Here is an 18,161-nt window from a genome sequence, read left to right on the forward strand (position 1 = left end):
GCTATATTCCAACCTTGAAGGTTCATAGTATCAGCAGGGAATTATTGAGATATGGCAATTGAGTACTGGCTTGATTGCAGTTTGGTAACTACAGTTTACTTACTCGACGTCACATATTCCCTGGTAAGGATTCTTTTCGATATCACTGCGCAATGTAGTATTGTGGTTTCCACATACATGTAGTAACCATAGCGTTTCCGTCACGTCCTTGTTTTTGTGTGCTGAGATACTATAAGCAAGACCCCTATCTTAAATACTCCATCATCCATCATGGGTATCACCGTATTTTATTTTTTATGCTCAAAACCCCGCAATCCCTACTTTGAAAAGTACAAAAATTAAACACGCAAAAAGAAACCAAAGCTCAAGCTTAATGTGAAATTATCCGCTCTACAGGATTTATACCCCCAAAATTGCTTTACACTCTCTCAATTAGCTCAGGAAGGTGTTCGACCTGTGTTGCCGCATATCAGTTGCAGTTCATCCATCACCCGGAGAGCCGACAGGCGGTTAAAATAGGGAACTTACCTTCTTTTCACCCTTGAGAATTTCTATTCCATTAGGTAAAGGTCACAACGGTTAGCAATTAACAGCCCAGCTTGTTCGCCTTTTACAACCGAACTCACCACAAGGAAAGGGATAGAAGAGACTTACGGTGAACAGCGGTGAACAGAGGGAACTCAGCTTCAAGTCCCCTACGTTTCAAATACTCATTGACCTCACTTGCGGTGCTGGTCCCTTGCAACTTCTGCCCATTCAGTTCCTCGGCCTCGATTTCTTCGATAGGTTTATTCTTTTGAATGCTGAGTTTAGCACACTTGTGGTTTCGACCACCGTTGCACGAGGTGATCAGATCCGCAACACCGCATGATTCTTCAGTAAAGGTGGCCGATTTGCAGCTTTCAGAAAAGAACATCTTGCCGAATTTACGCATTTCAAGAAGTCCAACACGCATTACAGCAGCCTTAGCGTTATCACCCCAGCCGAGACCGTCAACAAAGCCAGCAGCAATTGCGACAATATTCTTCAACGCGCCGCCGAGGGAGACACCAGCTACATCGGAAACAACGCGCACGTGGAAGTAGGGCCTATGGAAGAGGGTCTTGAAGAGTGTATGGTCGACCGTTGGTAGTTCCTTCGGGACCTCTTCAAGGCCATTAGGATAGTCTTTAGTTGGACCTGTCGGGGGGTTATAGGCGATGGTAGTCTCAGAAAACTTCTCAGCAGCAACCTCGTTCGCAATGTTTGCGCCGGAAAGCGCACCACAGTAAATACCGAGTCGCCTACCAATGGTATCTGAGAATAGTGAGATACCTTCGGGGCTCACATCTACTCCTTTAATGCATGAAATCGCACGGGCATATGGAAGGCAAGTCCCATTAAGCTGGTTACAGATGCTTGATACGAATTGATGAGGGACGTTGAAGACCAACAGAGTTGCGTCGGAGGCCGCATCACAAATATCTGGTGTTGCGATAATGTTATCGGGTAGCGGAATTGAAGGAAGATATTTGACGTTTTCGTGAAGGGAATTAATTAAAGCTGTGAGCTTTTGGGGCTCAGCATGTTTGGCTGGATCATAGGCAGAATGAGTTGAGGGCAGTTGGTATTTCTCTTCATACACCCACCTGTCCTCCGAGAAAGTCCGGGTCAGGTCTAAGTCCAAGGAAACTTCAGAATAGCAAGGAAATACAAACATCTTAACCTCCGGATGGAAAAGCTCAGGGTTAGCTTTGGTATTTTCGGCTACAATTTTAGCAATTGCACTCCCCCTTCACGATGTTCGATTAAATCAGCTTTCGTTCAAATGAGACATTGTTTTAATCGTATTTGTGGCCTTGGACCAGGTGCTCATTCTGGGATGAGGATAGAAATACAAGAAAGCCCGTACCAGTTCCCAGACCCCACAACGGTCACCCTGTGTTTTTGAGTAGGAGTAGTCGTCATTCTTGCTGAACTTGTGAGGGTTCGCGATAACTGGGCGAGTCTCCTTGAAGCAATGGCACTGCCTGTGGATGTACTTGTAGTAGTAGCGGTGACGATAGCAGATGAACCGAACAGCAACGAAGAGGCTGATGGGGGAAGTGGCATAAGAAATAGAGGAAACTTAGGATAAGAGGTGCTAAAAAGAAGAGCAAAGTCGATTGATAAGAGTTGAGGTTGAGGCTATCTCATGTAAGGGATAGAGGGTGAAAGCCAGATAAAGGTTGAAATGTTGGGAAGTAATTGAGCTACCTCTACTTACGCACCCACTAGTTTTGGTTTTGATGGGGTTTCAGGAATCGTCGGAAATTTTAGTTGCATCAGGTTTTTTTTCCTCCCAATCCCCTGGCACATGCACATTTAATTCCGCGGCCACGATGACATTGCATGTGTTACCACGTAATTATAGATATCAACAATTTAAAGGAAACCGCGGTTCCTGAGCTTAAGGCAGGAGCTGTGAGTTGCTCTACGAATTGCATGGGAGATACCCTTTGCACATGTCTATGTTCTCCAGTACCTATCTGCAGAGGCTGGGGTTGGAGGCTCCATGCGATCCTTAGAGCAAGTTTGTGTGCAAGGGCGACTCGATGTCTCTGGTCAGCCTGGCACTAATCGGATCGCTTCAGGTACCTCTACTCTAAGTAGAGTACTCGATCCACCCCAGCACACTACCTAAATTACCTTGCCTTTGATCAGGATGTTACATGCCACAAAGAAGCAACCTCTAAATTCCTGGCATGTGTAGGTACAGACCTCAGAATTCCTATTTTGAACAATCTAAAAGTGATAACCAGGGATTTAGGAGGTGTCGCCGCGGTATATCACCTAAAACAGAATATACAAAAAAATTTACAATTGCAAGTAAAAAGTATAGAAAAACAATAACATCCGCATTTAATGAGTGTTCAAATACAGAAAGAAAAAAGAATCCGGGGGATACAGTAGTTGTTTTTGCTATTCACCTAATGAATCATCAAAATGTATTCCCCCGGTGTTCCGCTTTTGTTCTATATAGACCAAGGTACAACACAGCGCTGGGAACCAACCACACCTTAAAATCAACATGAAATCCCCACCATTTCTCCAGGACTCAAGCTAAAGCTTCCTTTACCACCTCTAACGACCTCAACATTTTCCGTCTACGCCGCTACCGCACTGTTGAAATTCGTTTTATTTTTATTTGGGTGGGTTGTAGACCTAATAGGACGCAAGTCAGCAAACCAAACCGATACTTGACGAATGAAGGAAATCACGAGAACTCACAATCTTTCTAGCCTTGACAGGAGCCCACTTGTATCTCTTAACCCAAATTGAGAGACCAACCAAGACAGAGGAGATGATGATAACTTTCATTCCCATCTTTTTCCTCTGGTCCATTTCTGGCTCCGCAGCCCAGTTAAGGAACTGCACAACATCCTTGGCCATCTGGGATGTGGTCGCGGGAGTTCCATCTTCGTATTCTACGAGGCCATCGTACAATACACGGGCCATAGCGATTCCTATTTATCCGGGACCCAGTAAATAAATCATGATCATCTCGCTCCAGAATCCCTAAAGATAAACTCACCAGTTCCAGGGAAGTACGGGTTGAAGTTCAAGCCCTCAGCAATATTAGCACCCGCTGGGGGTTCGTCGGGGTATCCTGTCAGCAAAGCATAGACATAGTCGCAACCTCCGTGCCTTCCCTTAATGATGAGAGAAAGGTCTGGTGGAAGGGCTCCCTGGTTGGCAGCGCGGGCAGCTTCATCGTTAGGGTAAGGCGATGGGATGTAATCGGAAAGCTTTCCAGCTCGCTTCGTGATCTCGCCCTGATCATTTGGCTCATCATCGTACTCGTTCTCCTCAGCCATAGCTTTGGCCTCGTCGACAGTGTGGGACACGCCGACAAGTGCACGCCATGGAACACGTGAAAGAGAGTGGCATGAGGCGCAGACTTCGCGGTAGACCTGGAAGCCACGACGGAGACTAGTGGGGATTGAATTGTTAGGGGATCATCTATAAAGAGTCGAAAAACATGCCTCCGGGAGGGAATTGTTGGGAGGAACCGATAACTCACCCTTGGTGATCGAAGGTGCTCAACCATCCCTGGTGGTCCCATGGGTACTTCGGGGCATGCAATCTTTAAACCGTAATACCTTAACGTTAATAAAGAGAACTCCAGTCATGAAAACGTAACCCCGCCAAGTCTCGGACAAACGTACCCCTCCTCCGCTGGAGTCGCAGCATATACTTCACCAAGCCCGAATCCATATTGCTGATAATACCAGGCAATAGATCCAACAGCCGTCAAAGTCGAAACTGTTCCTGCAATGTTCAAGTTTCTCGGCGATTCGGCATTTGAAGATGTGGCGGAGGATGTGGCGGTTCGCTAAGTTATTCCAAAAATTTGCATCAGCTTCTCTGTAGCTAACCCTATTCCCAATCGCCAATTGACCCGGATTTTTGATATGTAGATATGAATTAGAATGAAGCGCTGGTTTCCACTCACCCTTGTCGAGTTACGGACAGCCGTCTTGAGCAGAGCAGCGCCGGTGGTGGGACGAAGAATAGATCGCGCAAGCATGGTGGGTGCCCGGGTGGTTGAATATTCCGGTGGGCAAAGTGGCGGGTGAGTAGACTGGAGGGAGGGGAGAGGCCTCGTGAGAGCGGAAGGGACGAAAGATGGAAGGGAGGATGAGATCAGGGCAAAGATCAATTGATGAACAGATGTTTCTTCTAGTTCTTGCTTAATCAGGATATGGGAAGGATTTGATTGGCGGAGGATCCTTTTGACAAAGGGATTGTTTGGTATTTTGAGAGGGGCTTTTTTCTTTTCATCCAGCGGGGGTCGCGGCGCAACTCGGGTGGGAGGGGGACCTTCGGAACTTAGGGCAAGCATCCAGGCACATGTATGTTAATCATCATTATGGCAAAATAGCTGTATTTTTTTAGTTAACGACATTCTTGATATATTGAGAATATTCCCCTTCAATTACGGCGAATTTATTACAGTATTCTCGAGTATGATTGAATTCGCCCAGGCGTTGTCCCCATTCGTCCTCGCACCCGGCATATTCTCGGCAAAAAGCGTCTCTGGGCGTTCACAACCTGTCACTCGTGGCAACCCATCACACAACTGATAGTCAATCGATCTGCAAAACGAAACTCAATCTTACTTAGTTCTTGGAACTTGTCCGAAACTTTATTGACTGATATTTACCGCTAGCGATTCTGATTTGAACATTTAGGGAGATTATTTCAAAATAACTTTGAAAACGATATAACTTTTGTGAATTGACCTGCGAATCTCAATCAAGAAGACGCAGCACCAGTAGCAAGCTCTCTCCGAGCCTTAACTGCCTCAGCGAGCTCCTCGAGCACCTTTTCTGTAACCTCAAAGTTGATGCAAGCATCAGTGATAGAGACACCATATTTCAAACCAGATTTACCCTCGGCAGGAACTTTCTGGTTGCCCTCGTTGATATGAGATTCAATCATAACACCCATGATACAGTCTTCGCCGTTACGGAGCTGCTCAGCGATTGAGGCTGCGACCTTTGGCTGGTTATTATGGTTCTTAGACGAGTTTCCTGGTAAACATGAGTATCAACATCTATGGTAAAAGGAAGATCATGTCGGGGAATTTTATCTACCGTGTGAACAATCCACCATCATCTTGTCTTGGGTGTTTGCCTTGCGAAGCTTTTCCTTTGCCTCCTTGATACTCTCGGCATCATAGTTCGTGCCCTTTTTACCACCACGAAGAATGATAAAGCAGTCATCATTCCCTGTAGTACCGACAATTGCCACAACACCAGGCTTCGTTACTGACAAGAAGTGGTGAGCGCCTTTAGCACTTTATTTGTAGATAGATCGTATCAGTACATGAGGTCATGTTATATCTACTTTGCAGTTACAAAAGGTAGGAGACACTTACGCCCCGATTGCATCAATTGCGACATCCAAGCTTCCATCAGTTCCATTCTTGAAACCAACCGGGAACGACAACCCAGACGCTAACTCTCGATGGAGCTGACTCTCTGTTGTTCTGGCACCAATCGCGCCAACACTCAACAGATCGGCCAAGAACTGGGGCGAAATGGTATCCAACATCTCGCTCGCCAATGGCATACCCATGGTGGTAAGATCCACGAATAGTTGTCTTGAAATCTTCAGTCCCTTGTTGATATTGAAGGAACCATCAATGTCAGGATCGTTGATAAGGCCCTTCCAGCCGACAGTGGTACGCGGCTTCTCAAGGTACGCTCGCATAACAATCAAAAGTTCTGAAGAGTACTTCTCTTTAAGGACAAGGAGGCGCTTGCAGTATTCAATGGCGGCAGCTGGGTCATGAATCGAACAAGGACCAACCACGACAAGCAGGCGGTTGAGAGGGTCGCGGGATTGGAGAATTGCGGCAGCCTCCTCCCGGGCCTTGACGACTGTTTCTTTCGATTTCAGCGTCTACAGAACAGTTCTTATTAGCTTTGTTATTTCGGAGTATGAAGATTTATGGAAAATCATTATCATACCTGCTTGACCTCATGCTGAAGTAGATCAGGGGGAGTCAATGGGTTGTCTAATCGGGACGGGCAAAGTAAGTTACATGACATTTCTGAGTTAAAGAACTCAGGAGGAATGTCGTATAATAATAGCTACTCACAGCCGCGAACTAAAAAGATGGTGAGCAATGGCTTTGGCACAAAAATCAGCCAAAAAGAATTGGTAGGAGCCAGTACCTCTCCAATCTTCAGAACTTGTCCTGTCACCAACGGCCTTATTCTCAATATAATAGGTCTATAAATTGCCAGAGAAATGTGTTAGCCCAGAATCAAATATGTTCTACAAAATCCTATCTCAGGACTTCTAAAATCCTTTGTAAGATGGTTCTCCCTCTTCACAGCTGCAGATGTAGAATGGATGGGACTTACTGCCATTACTAAAGTGAGAAAATAGATTATCTGAAGAACCGGGCTAGGAAGGGGAGTGTAATAATAAAGCTCGTATGAAAGAACTGAACTTTAGGAGGTGGCGCTTTAGTTGTAGTGGGAGTGGTTCAACTATGAGTAAAACTTTCTGATTGCCCCACTACCAAGAAGTGCGGTCCAGAAATCCGTTACACAAAGAGCCCCTCCTAATGTTTGTGGCAAGGTGTGTGTGGCTTGTGCTCCTAGGACCTCCAATTCTCTAGTATAGGTACAGTCCTTTCCCGGTCAATGGCGAATCCGGTTCAATGGCTTGGCCAATCAAAGCCAGAAGATCAAGCAACCAGAGCTATGGAAAGTAGAGCTATGGAAAGGATGCTGCGGCGTATTTCCAACAGGATACGATTCTTTTTGAAACTATGAAATTAGGACTAAAACACATTCAAACTGGCAGCCCTCACAACTAAAGTTTTTGACCTGGTTTGTGCAATTGATCAATAATCTAGAACTTCCGGTAACCGAAACCACCAACTCGAAAACCACGGTTTAGATACAAGTAGGTATAAATGTAGTTGTCAAATCACCATACCATACTAAGGATCAATTGACGAAATAAGAGTTGATAAACGGCCAGAGAACTACGAATTAGCATATGTACCTGCGTTCCGCAGAGCTCGATAGGATTTTTATAAGGGAATGCTCCTAGACGAAGTGGAAATTATATTATCTAAATATTTTGCCAAGAGAAGGTGGTGGATCTGCTCATACCCTGACTCGGACACAGCCACATTTAAGCGTTTTCGAATTTTGGCTTTAGTTTCAGGTCACTCCTTACCCCAGACGCTTTCTAGTATCAAGAATTGTGACTATCTTATTACTATCACCGTAAGAACCGGCTTACAATATCCCTTCCTGAGCTTTCGAAGAAGGTAGTGAGACGCACATGAAAAGGAAGAATAAATCCAGAAAAAGAAATCTTCCACATCCACACCAGCGCCCAAAAATATACACACAGCATCTGTCCCTTCCTATTCTACACAGAGAAATAATTTTGAGCAAAGAAGATTACTTTGATAAGTCGATCCTTGCAGCATCGTGATACACATCGATTAAGCATGAAGCTGACCACGCCTGTGTAGGGCTCTGTTATAGGAGAAATATAATCAGCAATCTTTGTAAATAATTATGAGATGAATAGCGGGAAGGCTTACCGAGTCATAACAGAACTCTCCGTTCTTATTCGTCAACTCAGCCAAACCAGCCCAAGGATTTTCATAGAGAGCCTTGCGACAGCCGTCCATCCTTAAATTGATCTGAAGAAGTGTCTCAAGTTTTTCTTCCTTCGTCTTCTTTCGCTGCAGATCAAATTTCAGCATCGCCCTCAGAAAGTAGCCAGTAGGCCAAATCCATTCCGGGCCTTGATGATAGTTGCGTCCCTTTGAGGTAGCGAAGTCATCTGGCCAAAAGAGATTAGCTATCATCCAGCATTTACGCCTCAAGTTCATCTATATCGCTCCCACTAAAGGAAAATAAGTCATTGGATAGAGAATGCAAACCTGAGTCTTCCGAATTACGGTAGTACGGCCGGTAGTTGCGATCAGTAGGACTAGCAGTAGAGTTAGCTAAGCCGGTAATTTTCTATACTGCATAGCAACGGAGGAATTATTACTCACTCAAGCGTGGCCATACCAGTAGGCCCCCTCAGCGCTTCATCTGCAATCTCGATTGCCCCTAGCGCATGATCAGGGTCAAAAAGATCGGGAGCAACAACCATAGCGATCGCAAAGTTTGGCCTATAGAAATTTTATCAGTAAGCTTCAAATGATACTAAGTAGTATGCTGCCTGCTTCGGTGAGGACAGCGGAAACATACCTGAGTTGGTAATCTTCATATTCTTTCCCTCCACCGAATAAATCTTTATAGATACCTCTTCTATTAACACATGCTAGGTTGACAACATGGTTTTTATCATCATCGGCGTTTTTCGGAATGTAGTAGCATCTCTCGAAATTTTTCTTGATTTTATCCGCCCATTCGTTGAATGTGATCACTTGCCCATCGCTGGTCTTAACGCTGTCCCACTTGTATATCCCCTGGGCTTTGAGCTCTGAGACCCATTTGAGTGTGCTGTACAAGAGGCCAATGATTTCAACTGCTGATCCATCTCTTGGGGTACCTAATGTTTGGATTACCCTGTTAGTATTGACTAAACTGACTAGAAAAATCCAAGAATTTATATGTGAGGGTAAAAGAGAGCGCACCAGGATATCCTTTGTTCCCCGCCTTTTCACTCTCTCCCATCTTGTCCATCCAAGTTCCGCAGTTCCATTGGCTGCCGCCTTTCACAAAACCGGTTTCCCAGTCTGTCTTAACCTCAACCCAGAAACCTTCATATTTCATTTGTGTGTCCAAGCCTGGCCCGGCGTTTGCTTCACGGAAGCCAAAACCCAGTGCATGCCTCTCAAGTGCCTCCTGGATGATCTCCCCAATTGTGCTTTCCCTGCTGTAGGCCCGCTCATCATCGTAGTCGAACCAAGTATCGTCATAGGGCAAAAAACGCCGTTTAACTGATTCCTTCAAGATATCAACTCCGTTCGGAACCATTTCGATGTAATCCTGTATACTTTGGAGGTAAAACCAAATACTATCACGAGCATTGTATCGTGGTTTGCGTCCGCTATCAAGGAGATTCGGGATCATCCCGTGCTTAAGTACGGAGCCGAAAGCCAGGATATGTTCTTTTGCATCCTCGTAGCGGCCAGTTGCGAGATAGAGACCGCGTATTGAGATGAAGATATCTCTACCCCAACAACGCATGTAATCGTATGAAAAATGAGGTAAACCAGCAGCCATACAAGCGACCTCCTTATTTGGCCATAACGAAGTAGACTTCATGAATCTAAACGAGCAAATTAGGTTAAATATTCAGAAAGATAAAAGTCTCGAATATGAGCACCTACCCAGTCATTTGTAAAGAGACCAATGACAGTCCCTTGAGAAATTCCGTGCCTTGGTTGATGTCATTTGTGAATTGATTGGTGGCTCTCTCAACAGCTGTGGTATATGCCGTTTGGATGGCCAATCCAAAGTATCGAGGAAGCAGAAATCCAGGGACCTGTCTAATTCTGTCGAATCTCTCTTTGAGCCATTGTGTCGGCCCAGCTAGTCCTTTATGACCCTGCTTCTCTAGCCTTTCCATTCTGGCAACTATGTAGTCAAGCGGCCACTGCCCCTCCCTAAGGTGTTGGCAAAGGGGATGTGCAAGATCGTTATTTCTGATTATATCCTTCAATACGGACCACCAACCTTGAAGCCCAGCATAAACCAAGGGTCCGAAGTTAGGGATATTATAGCAACCGTCCTGATTCCCACTCGAGTCCCTCTCCTCGGATTCTGCACGGTACAGAATAAAGTTGAGTTCAGCCAAGCTTGTATTAGCAAATGCCTCCTCTGCCCCACTGATTACAAACTTATCCAGGGCTTCACCCTCCATTCCCGGAATCCATGTCTCTAGTAGAGTGATACTTCCTGGGGGGAATTTTTCCGGGATGGTGATTGTTGTCGTAGTCCCCTTCTCTTCGATAGCCGGATTTTCTAAGTCCACTACCTCCGCAGGAAGCCCAATAAGGTACTTTGGATCTTCCAAGACCGTGGCCTTTGCCTCTTCAGCGTCGTTGACCTTTAACTTCCAGCTACCGAGAACTTTAACCTTCGGCCCATTAAGAACGATCGGGTTGAAGTCCCCTCGGGCATCTCCTGAGTTATACGCTGTATGTGCTACAAGGAAATAACCCTTATGGCTTTTAGGGTGTACCCGATGGACAGTGACGTACTCCCCCTCATGGTGGACATGCATCTCAGTGAAACCATCTCGGCCCATCTCTTCGTGGATACGGTTAATGAGGGCCTTGACCTTTCCGATACCTGGAGTCTTTTCGTCTAGCTGGGCAGGTGGTGGGTAGTAAACTCTTGGTTCAGTCACTAAATTCAACAACTTCGGATAGACTTCGTCGTAACCCATGACCGAACCAATACCACAATCACACATCCCTACTAAGGCTCCGTTGGGAAGAGTATCTTGCGGTGTTCTCTTCTGGGTTGGAGTTTCGTTGTCATGGGTACAGTCCATGAAAAGGGCATGTATCGGGCTTGCCGTAACTGCCTTGATCACTTCTCTTCCATCGCGACCACCGTTGGCATTCCCATTTGCCTCCCCATTTGTCTTTTCACTGCCTCTAATAATGAATTCTTGCTCGAAGCTCCCAATCGGCTTCCCACCATGGCGATGAACAAGTCTTGACAACTCTCCGGGGCCCCATGCAACCATAGCTTCACGGACAAGACTTCCAAGGCCAAGTCTTTCGACGAATTTTCTATCTTCATCTTCGCTTCCGGTGAAAAGTTCTGCAACAACGTATAAGTCGTTTCTCTCTAGCCTAGCAATATCGAGTAGATACTGCCCAACATGAAGAGGAGTTGAGTGACAATTGTCGATACGGAACCCATGAAAGCACTGAGCCATGAGCTTGGTATATCTGACCATAAAATCCCAAAGAAATGGGCTGTCCTCAGGTTTCTCTCCAAATCTAAGTTTCACGCAGTCTCCCCAAACAATGACCTCACGGCGTAAATAAGATCTAGAATTGGGACCTGCAAAGTCTGCGACATTGTTCCAAATCCAGCCGTTATTAGCCAATGCCAGGCTCTTTGGATCGTGTTTTGCCGTTTTTTCGTTCTTGGGGAGCCGGGTGAAGTAGGTCTCTATCAATGGGTTTTCTTTGGTAATTTTCCCCATCTTGGGTCCGTGGGCATCGACGCGGAGGTATGTAATACGATTATATAATTGCTCAAGGATTTCGGAGCTATCTTCGTCGTATTCCTTGTAGTAAGGAAGGTTGAGCTCATCTAGGACCTTCGTATACTCGCTCTTTACCTTCTCGATCTCTTCGGCATCGGGTTTACCTGAAGATTTCCCAAATTCTAGCTCGAGGAACGCTGCTCCGACCTCGGGGTCGATTTTGCGGCGGTATCTTTCACCAAGTCTATCTCCACCGATAAGTCCATGCTTAGAAAGAAGTTGGGCTTTATCGTATAGCGAAAGATCCTTCGAGTGGTCTGATTGTCCTGCAAACTTTGAGAGGGTTGACTTCCCAGACGTCCAAATCTCTAAAGCTGCTTCTGCGTTTGCTTTCACATCCAGGGCGTAGAACTCCCATAACCTCAGCGCCCCGATCACATGGGTCTTTACACCCTCCATGACCTTGAGTAGATCGTCTTTGGTCTCAAGCTCGGCCGGGTATCCTAGAAGCTCGAGTTTACTACCAAAATCCAATAGTGCTGTGTCGAGTTCATAGGCCGCCTCTAGCCAAGGGGCTGTAACAAGATTATAACCGGCTTCTGGGTTAGTTTGTAGCCATTCAGAGTTGTGTGCGGTGTGGTTCCAAACAACGTCAGTAAGACTAAGAAGGCCATGTTGCTTTTCCATCGTTTTTACGATAGCAAGGATATCATCAGTTCCGTTGGGAAACGCCTCTGGATCGTAAGCTAATTGATTGAAAATGCTGTAAGGCGAGTTCGAAGCACCCCGATGCATCATTGGGGTAAAGTGAACCATGTTGTATCCCTTGTCGGCGATGTACTTCATGTGATCGTCCCATTTTTCAACTGGTCCGAGCCATTTTGATATAACAGAGAATATTGAGAGGGCATCGAGAGGAAGGGGCTTGTTGTTGATTGCGAGGCACGGAGAAACGGTGAAGTACCGGATATCAGTCTTGATCGGTTTCGTCGAGCTATCAGGCGAAGGCGCTGAACTGAATGGAGGAAGTGGGGTATAGGTCAAGTAATAACCAAAGGTACCCGCTCGTGTTATAGGGACATCGATGTGTAGAGTGCGAGAGAACGATGGAGATAGCCTAGGGTTCAAACAGATTCAAATTAGTATTTATAGCACGGAATTTTCATCAAAGGTATATCCATTAAGTATATATATAAAAACATGCTAGTGCACAGAAAGGTAATCCTTTTATAACACTGACGAGAAAGTCTTCTTTTACTGGGAAAATAGAAATAAAGCAACTGGTAATGGAGCTCGGTGGGCTACAAACTTGTATTCTCTGAAATTTTCACGTTCAAATTCCTTATCTTTCTCAGGAACGTTGATCCAAAGGCTGCCTTGACGACAGATGGAACTGGCACCCTCGATTGAAAACCGCAGAACATATGGCGTACGTGGAGGAGGTAGATTGATAAAATCCCCAGCAATAGCAGGAGCACCAGCATCATTGAGCGGGAGGAGATAAACCAACGGAGGAGCCATAGGAGCCATAGCTAATGAATTATGATAATGAAAGGATGGACAGGCAGAAGATAATGGATGGAGAGGAAAACCGATAAAACTGAGGGACACTGAGGGATAAATAGAGAGATAGAAACACACACAAGGCCTCGGAAGGTCTTGAGCGGCAAGGTACGTATGCACAACTATCTAGAGAACTCTACGACCACTTCGACAATAACCGGATCGGAGGCTGATCGGGACCAGAAAGGAATGAGGGGAATGAGGGGTTAACTACATAGAGCACATATGAGGGCAGCACAAATGTGGGAAACGCGGATGTGTTTGGCATTTAGCAGTTGGTGGTCAGGGCAGAAATCGATGGCGAGGATCGAGTTTCTTCATCCGTATCGTCATTAAAAACACGACGTTTTCATTGCTGTGCTCAAGTAGGAACGCTCGGAGGCTTAGCCGTTGGTGTTTTGGGGGGTGTGAAGTCTATAGTGGGGCAGGATTGGGGTGACGTGCGCCCAGAGAGGTGGATTGCAACTGGCCAAGCGAAAGAGGAACAAGTCAGGGCCATGCACTTGGAAACTCTACCAGTGCAAACCCATGCAGCTGAAAAGAACTGTACTGTCGTTCACGGGGTATTGGCGGATACTGGGTATTGGCGAATTGCAGGTAAAAGTTGGCTTGGCTGTCTCTTTTTTGCCCTGTCCGCCATCACCCAGTATCCGCCAATACCCCGTGAACGACAGTAGCCTCTTTGGTTTTCTTTTAAACATAACCCCGGTGATGATCATGGCTTCCGAAACATGATTTGGGTCTGATCGGAACGTTGCAGGTGTCTTGAATCTTGACTTGATTGTCTAGGGTTAGAACTATTGAGGTCTTGGGAACACCAATCATTACCATGCCCATCTGTTATTACTATCTGGTACTGTATGCATACTGTATGTAGATACTCTACATATCACCCTATTGTCCGCCCTATCGACTTAGCTCAGTGAGTAAAGGCATCCTGGTAGTAATACCACCGGTCCCGTTGGGATTGAGCTAAGGAAGGCCATATGGTAAGAGTATTCGGGGGAGGTATGGAGATCAGGGCTGGAGGTTGTAAAGTTGTTAATCATTCGCCAACAGCACGGGCAAAGTCGTAAAAATCGTTACTGTGAAAATTTCAATTCCAATGATAGTCTCACAACTACTCTAGTAAGCATGGGGGCAACCAAAGTTTATGCCTGCGTGTAGCTTACCTCTCCGGAGATACTTTGGGCCATGGGGGGTGCAGAGCTCTTATTAGATTGATATGACCACATGCATTTACTACATGTAAGTTGTCCAATTGTAGATGGGGGTATACGTACATGTATGCACATGAAAGGGGGGTATAAAAGAGTACTAAATGTAGGTACATACTTAAGCTTGTGAATGCATGGAGGTACAAATATCTGTTCTTCCAATCATTCTTGGAGCTAATATTTATGAGTCTCCTCCCTTTCCTGCCCTTTACGTTTTCTTATCCCGTCCCTGATAATTTTGTTTTGTTTTGCTTGCTTCATCCATCTTGCTTCTTTTCCTTTCCTTTAGTTTCTTTTTTCTTTTTAATCTTATTTTTTTTTTTTTTTTTTTTTGCACGCACATAAGCCCTGATTAGATCGAACCTGGGCTTTAGTTTGAGAATCGTGGCTTCAATAGAGATCCTCGTCTCTGCACGTATTCGATTACACTCTTCAATTGAGAGTTCCCCTGCTGTTGCTTCATCGAATACACACCTATCGACGTATCAGAGTAAGGAGGAAGAGAACAGCCCTCGCTATTTGAAAACGCCCAGCCAAGAAGGAAGAATGTCTCTCGCACTTCCCAGTTTGGACAAATCAAAGGGACGGGCCTCCTCCTGCCCGAATACGGTCCAGAATGAGATCAGTCCTGGCGCCCAATTGCAAGCTCACTCAATAAGACGTAAAAGCTCTCCAGAAATTTCTTCTCAAATGTTTGGATAATAATTCTAGAAATAAAGGTCCAGTTTCTTGTTCGGGTGTCAAGGGGTTTAAGAGAAGTAATCCAGGGGATAGAAAGAATACTGGTGTTTCTCATGGATATGGATCTCTATCCAATCTCGGACGTGGTACCTATACCATGCTATAAAATCTATCTGCACCACTTCTAATATTGATAGTTCAGTCGCACCAGAGGTCCTTCGGCCTATTCTTGCCAAGATAATATCATACCTGGACCATGGATCCTTACTTAGTGCCCGACTTGTTGCTAGATCATGGTTCGAGGCATGCGTGCAGAGTCACCCGCTTCGATTTCCTCCATTTTATAGACTTCCTATTGAACTCATTCAACTTATTCTTGGATTCAGCCCCCCCTCAGCGTTCAATGCTGCCAGATATACCTGCCGGGCCTGGTACCTGTCTTCCCTTGAAAAATCACTATTAAAAGCTCAACTCAAAGCACTAGGATTCTACATTACTGACCCCACTATCCAAAATTCTGACAATCCTTACTACCTATCAACAAGGCTCTCAAGGGAGTTTTCACTGGGTGCTGGCGGATCGAGCTTATCAGGTTTGGTTAACACTACTATTATAGACATGTCTGAGCTCGCAGCCACCACGACTGTCAATTTCACAGTCTCAATATGTGGAACCTACGCTCTTTTGAGTGAAGGGTGTGTTGTATATGTTTATAGACTTCGGGCGACGAGTGGGGCTCGGATCGAGTTTGTGGTATCGATAATATGTCCGAGAAGGGTTTTGGCTGTAAGTATGGATACCAGCAGTAGAAGATTTGCCATTGCAATTCTATTGGTATGTGAAAGATTTATGTCACAATCCCCTGTAAATCCTTGCACCTGACGACTGAAAATGCACGCTTTCTTTAGGATGGCCGCATGGGACTTGTTCACGATGTTGTTGAACAAGAAGCCAAGAGTACTTACAGGAACCTATGCAGTGACGAAGACGTCCCCAGAAGTGTCGCCATATGCCCTCAGAGGCGATGCGTAGCTTTTGGCTGCCATGGTGGAATTGAACTGCACTGTATGTTTCGATTTATTAGTAAACAGCTTTCAAGAACGTGATCGTGCTAAAAGTCCGTTGATTGTAGGGGTGGACGCCTTGACTGGACAGGATTTGAACCGTTGGTTTCCACTCACTGCACCATCAGACTTCCTTTATTTCCTTCCTCCGCGTAGAGGGATTGATTCGGCAAAAAAGCTACGACTCATCTCTAGTGCTGTTCATCCCAGAGAGGCAAGTCCTCTCACCAAGCGATTTGGGGTAACTCGAGGATCCCTTGCATCATGGGGAACTTGGGAGCCAAAAGCAGGTCAGAGCGACCATTTTCAGGCAGTGCCATTGAGCGATGGGTATCATATACTTTTCATGGATCCAGAGACTGGTAGGCTTTGTCTCGGCAGTGATGCGCCGTTAGGGTCTGTCCACCAGCTCTTATATTATAACCCCACGCCACCGCCCCCAAGCACACGACAGAACTCCATACTGATATGTTCTGAATGGGTCTTAGTGGGCCGACGAAATTATTGAGGAAGATATGGTTTATCCCTCCACCAGACCTGAGTAAGAGAGATGAAATGCGGTGTAAAAGACACGGGGAGCTCGCAAACGCATGGCAAGCTGAGAATCAAGGTATAGGTAGATTTTTCAGGCCAAGCGTCTATGCTTCTGGAGCAGACATGAGATTCGGGGTAAGGGTTGTTGCTGCATATGGCGATCACATCGTACTATTCTCTATTCCGTCAGATATTTTTGCTGGCTATATGAGAGACAATGGTCAGAGATACAAAGGTATGAATGCAGATACCACTCCATACCCTGAAAGTGAGGACTCAAGAACTTTGTCCGAAAGTTCCGAGGAACCCTGGAAACCTGTTACGGTTAATGGCTGCTACATTGGAACAGTTCGAAGGATCATAGATCTAGCAGTTGATAGTGGTCCTAACATGGCGGTCTATACCTTCTCAGCAGAAGGTCTTGTTAATGTCTTTCAGCTCGAAAAAACAAACGCCACATTCCACGCTGGAGACCAGATGAAGGTGACTCAATTGGTCTCGCAAAGAAATGGCGATATTGTTGTCGATGAGGGCGAAATAACGGAATTAATGGATTCAACATGACACCAGGCTAATTGCGGGGCCCGGAAGCTATGCCCCCTCATGAATTGATAGGAATTTTGGGAAATTCCGCGCCGTAGCATGAGCGAGCGTTATAAGCGTAGTAGCTCCCCAAATGAATAACACGAGTGAGCTACGACTCCTTCTTGCATGTGCAGGTGATATCAAAGTTGAACACTGAGAAACCAACTTTGGCGTTTGTACGTAATAGAAACCCATGCTTTCTTTATTCAAATGGCGTACAAGGGGAAGTTATAACACGGCAAGTTATAACATGTGATAGCAGAAACCAAACTATCTAAAATGCTGAACCGGTGATTTCAGTTAAGACTGTGATCTTCTCTTTTTACCATGATCCGGGCTGCTTTCCAACATCCCGGGAGCTGCGTGAGACCAGATTCCCAGAACAGGCCTGATCCACGCGTTATGAGGATAATTTCCACACTGTGCAAAGATATATGATGCATACAGCTTTTTTTTTTTTTTTTTTTTTTAATTCATTAATTGCATGCAGCCTTACAGCTGTGGCAATTGATGCATACAGTGAGGATGATTGTTTTCTAAACTGAGACGGTTCTGCCATGCCATATATATCACTTGATCAATTGAAGGTGTTCTATGCCACTCTCCAGACTCCAGACTCCACCCGCGCCCTGGGATGGATTTGAGGCTGGCTAGGTACGTCGTATACAGGTGATATATGCACTGAAGAGAGTAAATGATTTATGTTACCCCCTGACTTGTCGAAGATGCCAGATATAACCTATCATGCTCAAGTACATGTATCTACTGTATATTTATGTTTATTCATAGAGGTTCTCAAGCGCCCCGTTTTCTACTCACGAGGCCGAGT

At 45.5% G+C, this 18,161-nt stretch overlaps 5 protein-coding genes across 5 annotated transcripts; 1 reads left to right on the forward strand and 4 right to left on the reverse strand.

Annotated features, from left to right (window-relative positions):
• Positions 1-418: 418 nt before the first annotated feature.
• On the reverse strand, positions 419-2,091 carry H6S33_010709 (uncharacterized protein; the record flags this gene model as incomplete). The annotated part of the gene is made up of 4 exons (XM_044842058.1): positions 419-454; positions 529-551; positions 655-1,772; positions 1,892-2,091. 4 exons carry the CDS (start codon positions 2,089-2,091, stop codon positions 419-421), a joined length of 1,377 nt encoding a protein of 458 aa, XP_044696639.1.
• A 1,071-nt stretch (positions 2,092-3,162) lies between these two features.
• Positions 3,163-4,549, reverse strand: H6S33_010710 (uncharacterized protein; the record flags this gene model as incomplete). Its single annotated transcript, XM_044842059.1, has 6 exons — positions 3,163-3,183; positions 3,250-3,485; positions 3,554-3,951; positions 4,043-4,105; positions 4,188-4,354; positions 4,475-4,549. 6 exons carry the CDS (start codon positions 4,547-4,549, stop codon positions 3,163-3,165), a joined length of 960 nt encoding a protein of 319 aa, XP_044696640.1.
• A 728-nt stretch (positions 4,550-5,277) lies between these two features.
• H6S33_010711 (uncharacterized protein) lies at positions 5,278-6,902 on the reverse strand (the record flags this gene model as incomplete). Its single annotated transcript, XM_044842060.1, has 7 exons — positions 5,278-5,555; positions 5,619-5,821; positions 5,903-6,429; positions 6,498-6,544; positions 6,629-6,637; positions 6,705-6,762; positions 6,897-6,902. 7 exons carry the CDS (start codon positions 6,900-6,902, stop codon positions 5,278-5,280), a joined length of 1,128 nt encoding a protein of 375 aa, XP_044696641.1.
• Positions 6,903-7,955: 1,053 nt separating this feature from the next.
• On the reverse strand, positions 7,956-13,218 carry H6S33_010712 (uncharacterized protein; the record flags this gene model as incomplete). Its single annotated transcript, XM_044842061.1, has 8 exons — positions 7,956-8,033; positions 8,102-8,346; positions 8,447-8,496; positions 8,564-8,683; positions 8,763-9,066; positions 9,152-9,789; positions 9,851-12,805; positions 12,998-13,218. 8 exons carry the CDS (start codon positions 13,216-13,218, stop codon positions 7,956-7,958), a joined length of 4,611 nt encoding a protein of 1,536 aa, XP_044696642.1.
• A 2,723-nt stretch (positions 13,219-15,941) lies between these two features.
• Positions 15,942-17,311, forward strand: H6S33_010713 (uncharacterized protein; the record flags this gene model as incomplete). Its single annotated transcript, XM_044842062.1, has 7 exons — positions 15,942-15,983; positions 16,058-16,214; positions 16,282-16,609; positions 16,702-16,754; positions 16,830-16,882; positions 16,960-16,982; positions 17,044-17,311. The coding sequence occupies 7 exons, from the start codon at positions 15,942-15,944 to the stop codon at positions 17,309-17,311; spliced, it is 924 nt and encodes a 307-aa protein (XP_044696643.1).
• Positions 17,312-18,161: the final 850 nt, after the last annotated feature.

Source organism: Morchella sextelata (genome assembly GCF_020137385.1).
Source record: "Morchella sextelata strain SCLS chromosome Unknown scls_5, whole genome shotgun sequence".
In the NCBI taxonomy this organism is placed as follows: Eukaryota; Fungi; Ascomycota; class Pezizomycetes; order Pezizales; family Morchellaceae; genus Morchella; species Morchella sextelata.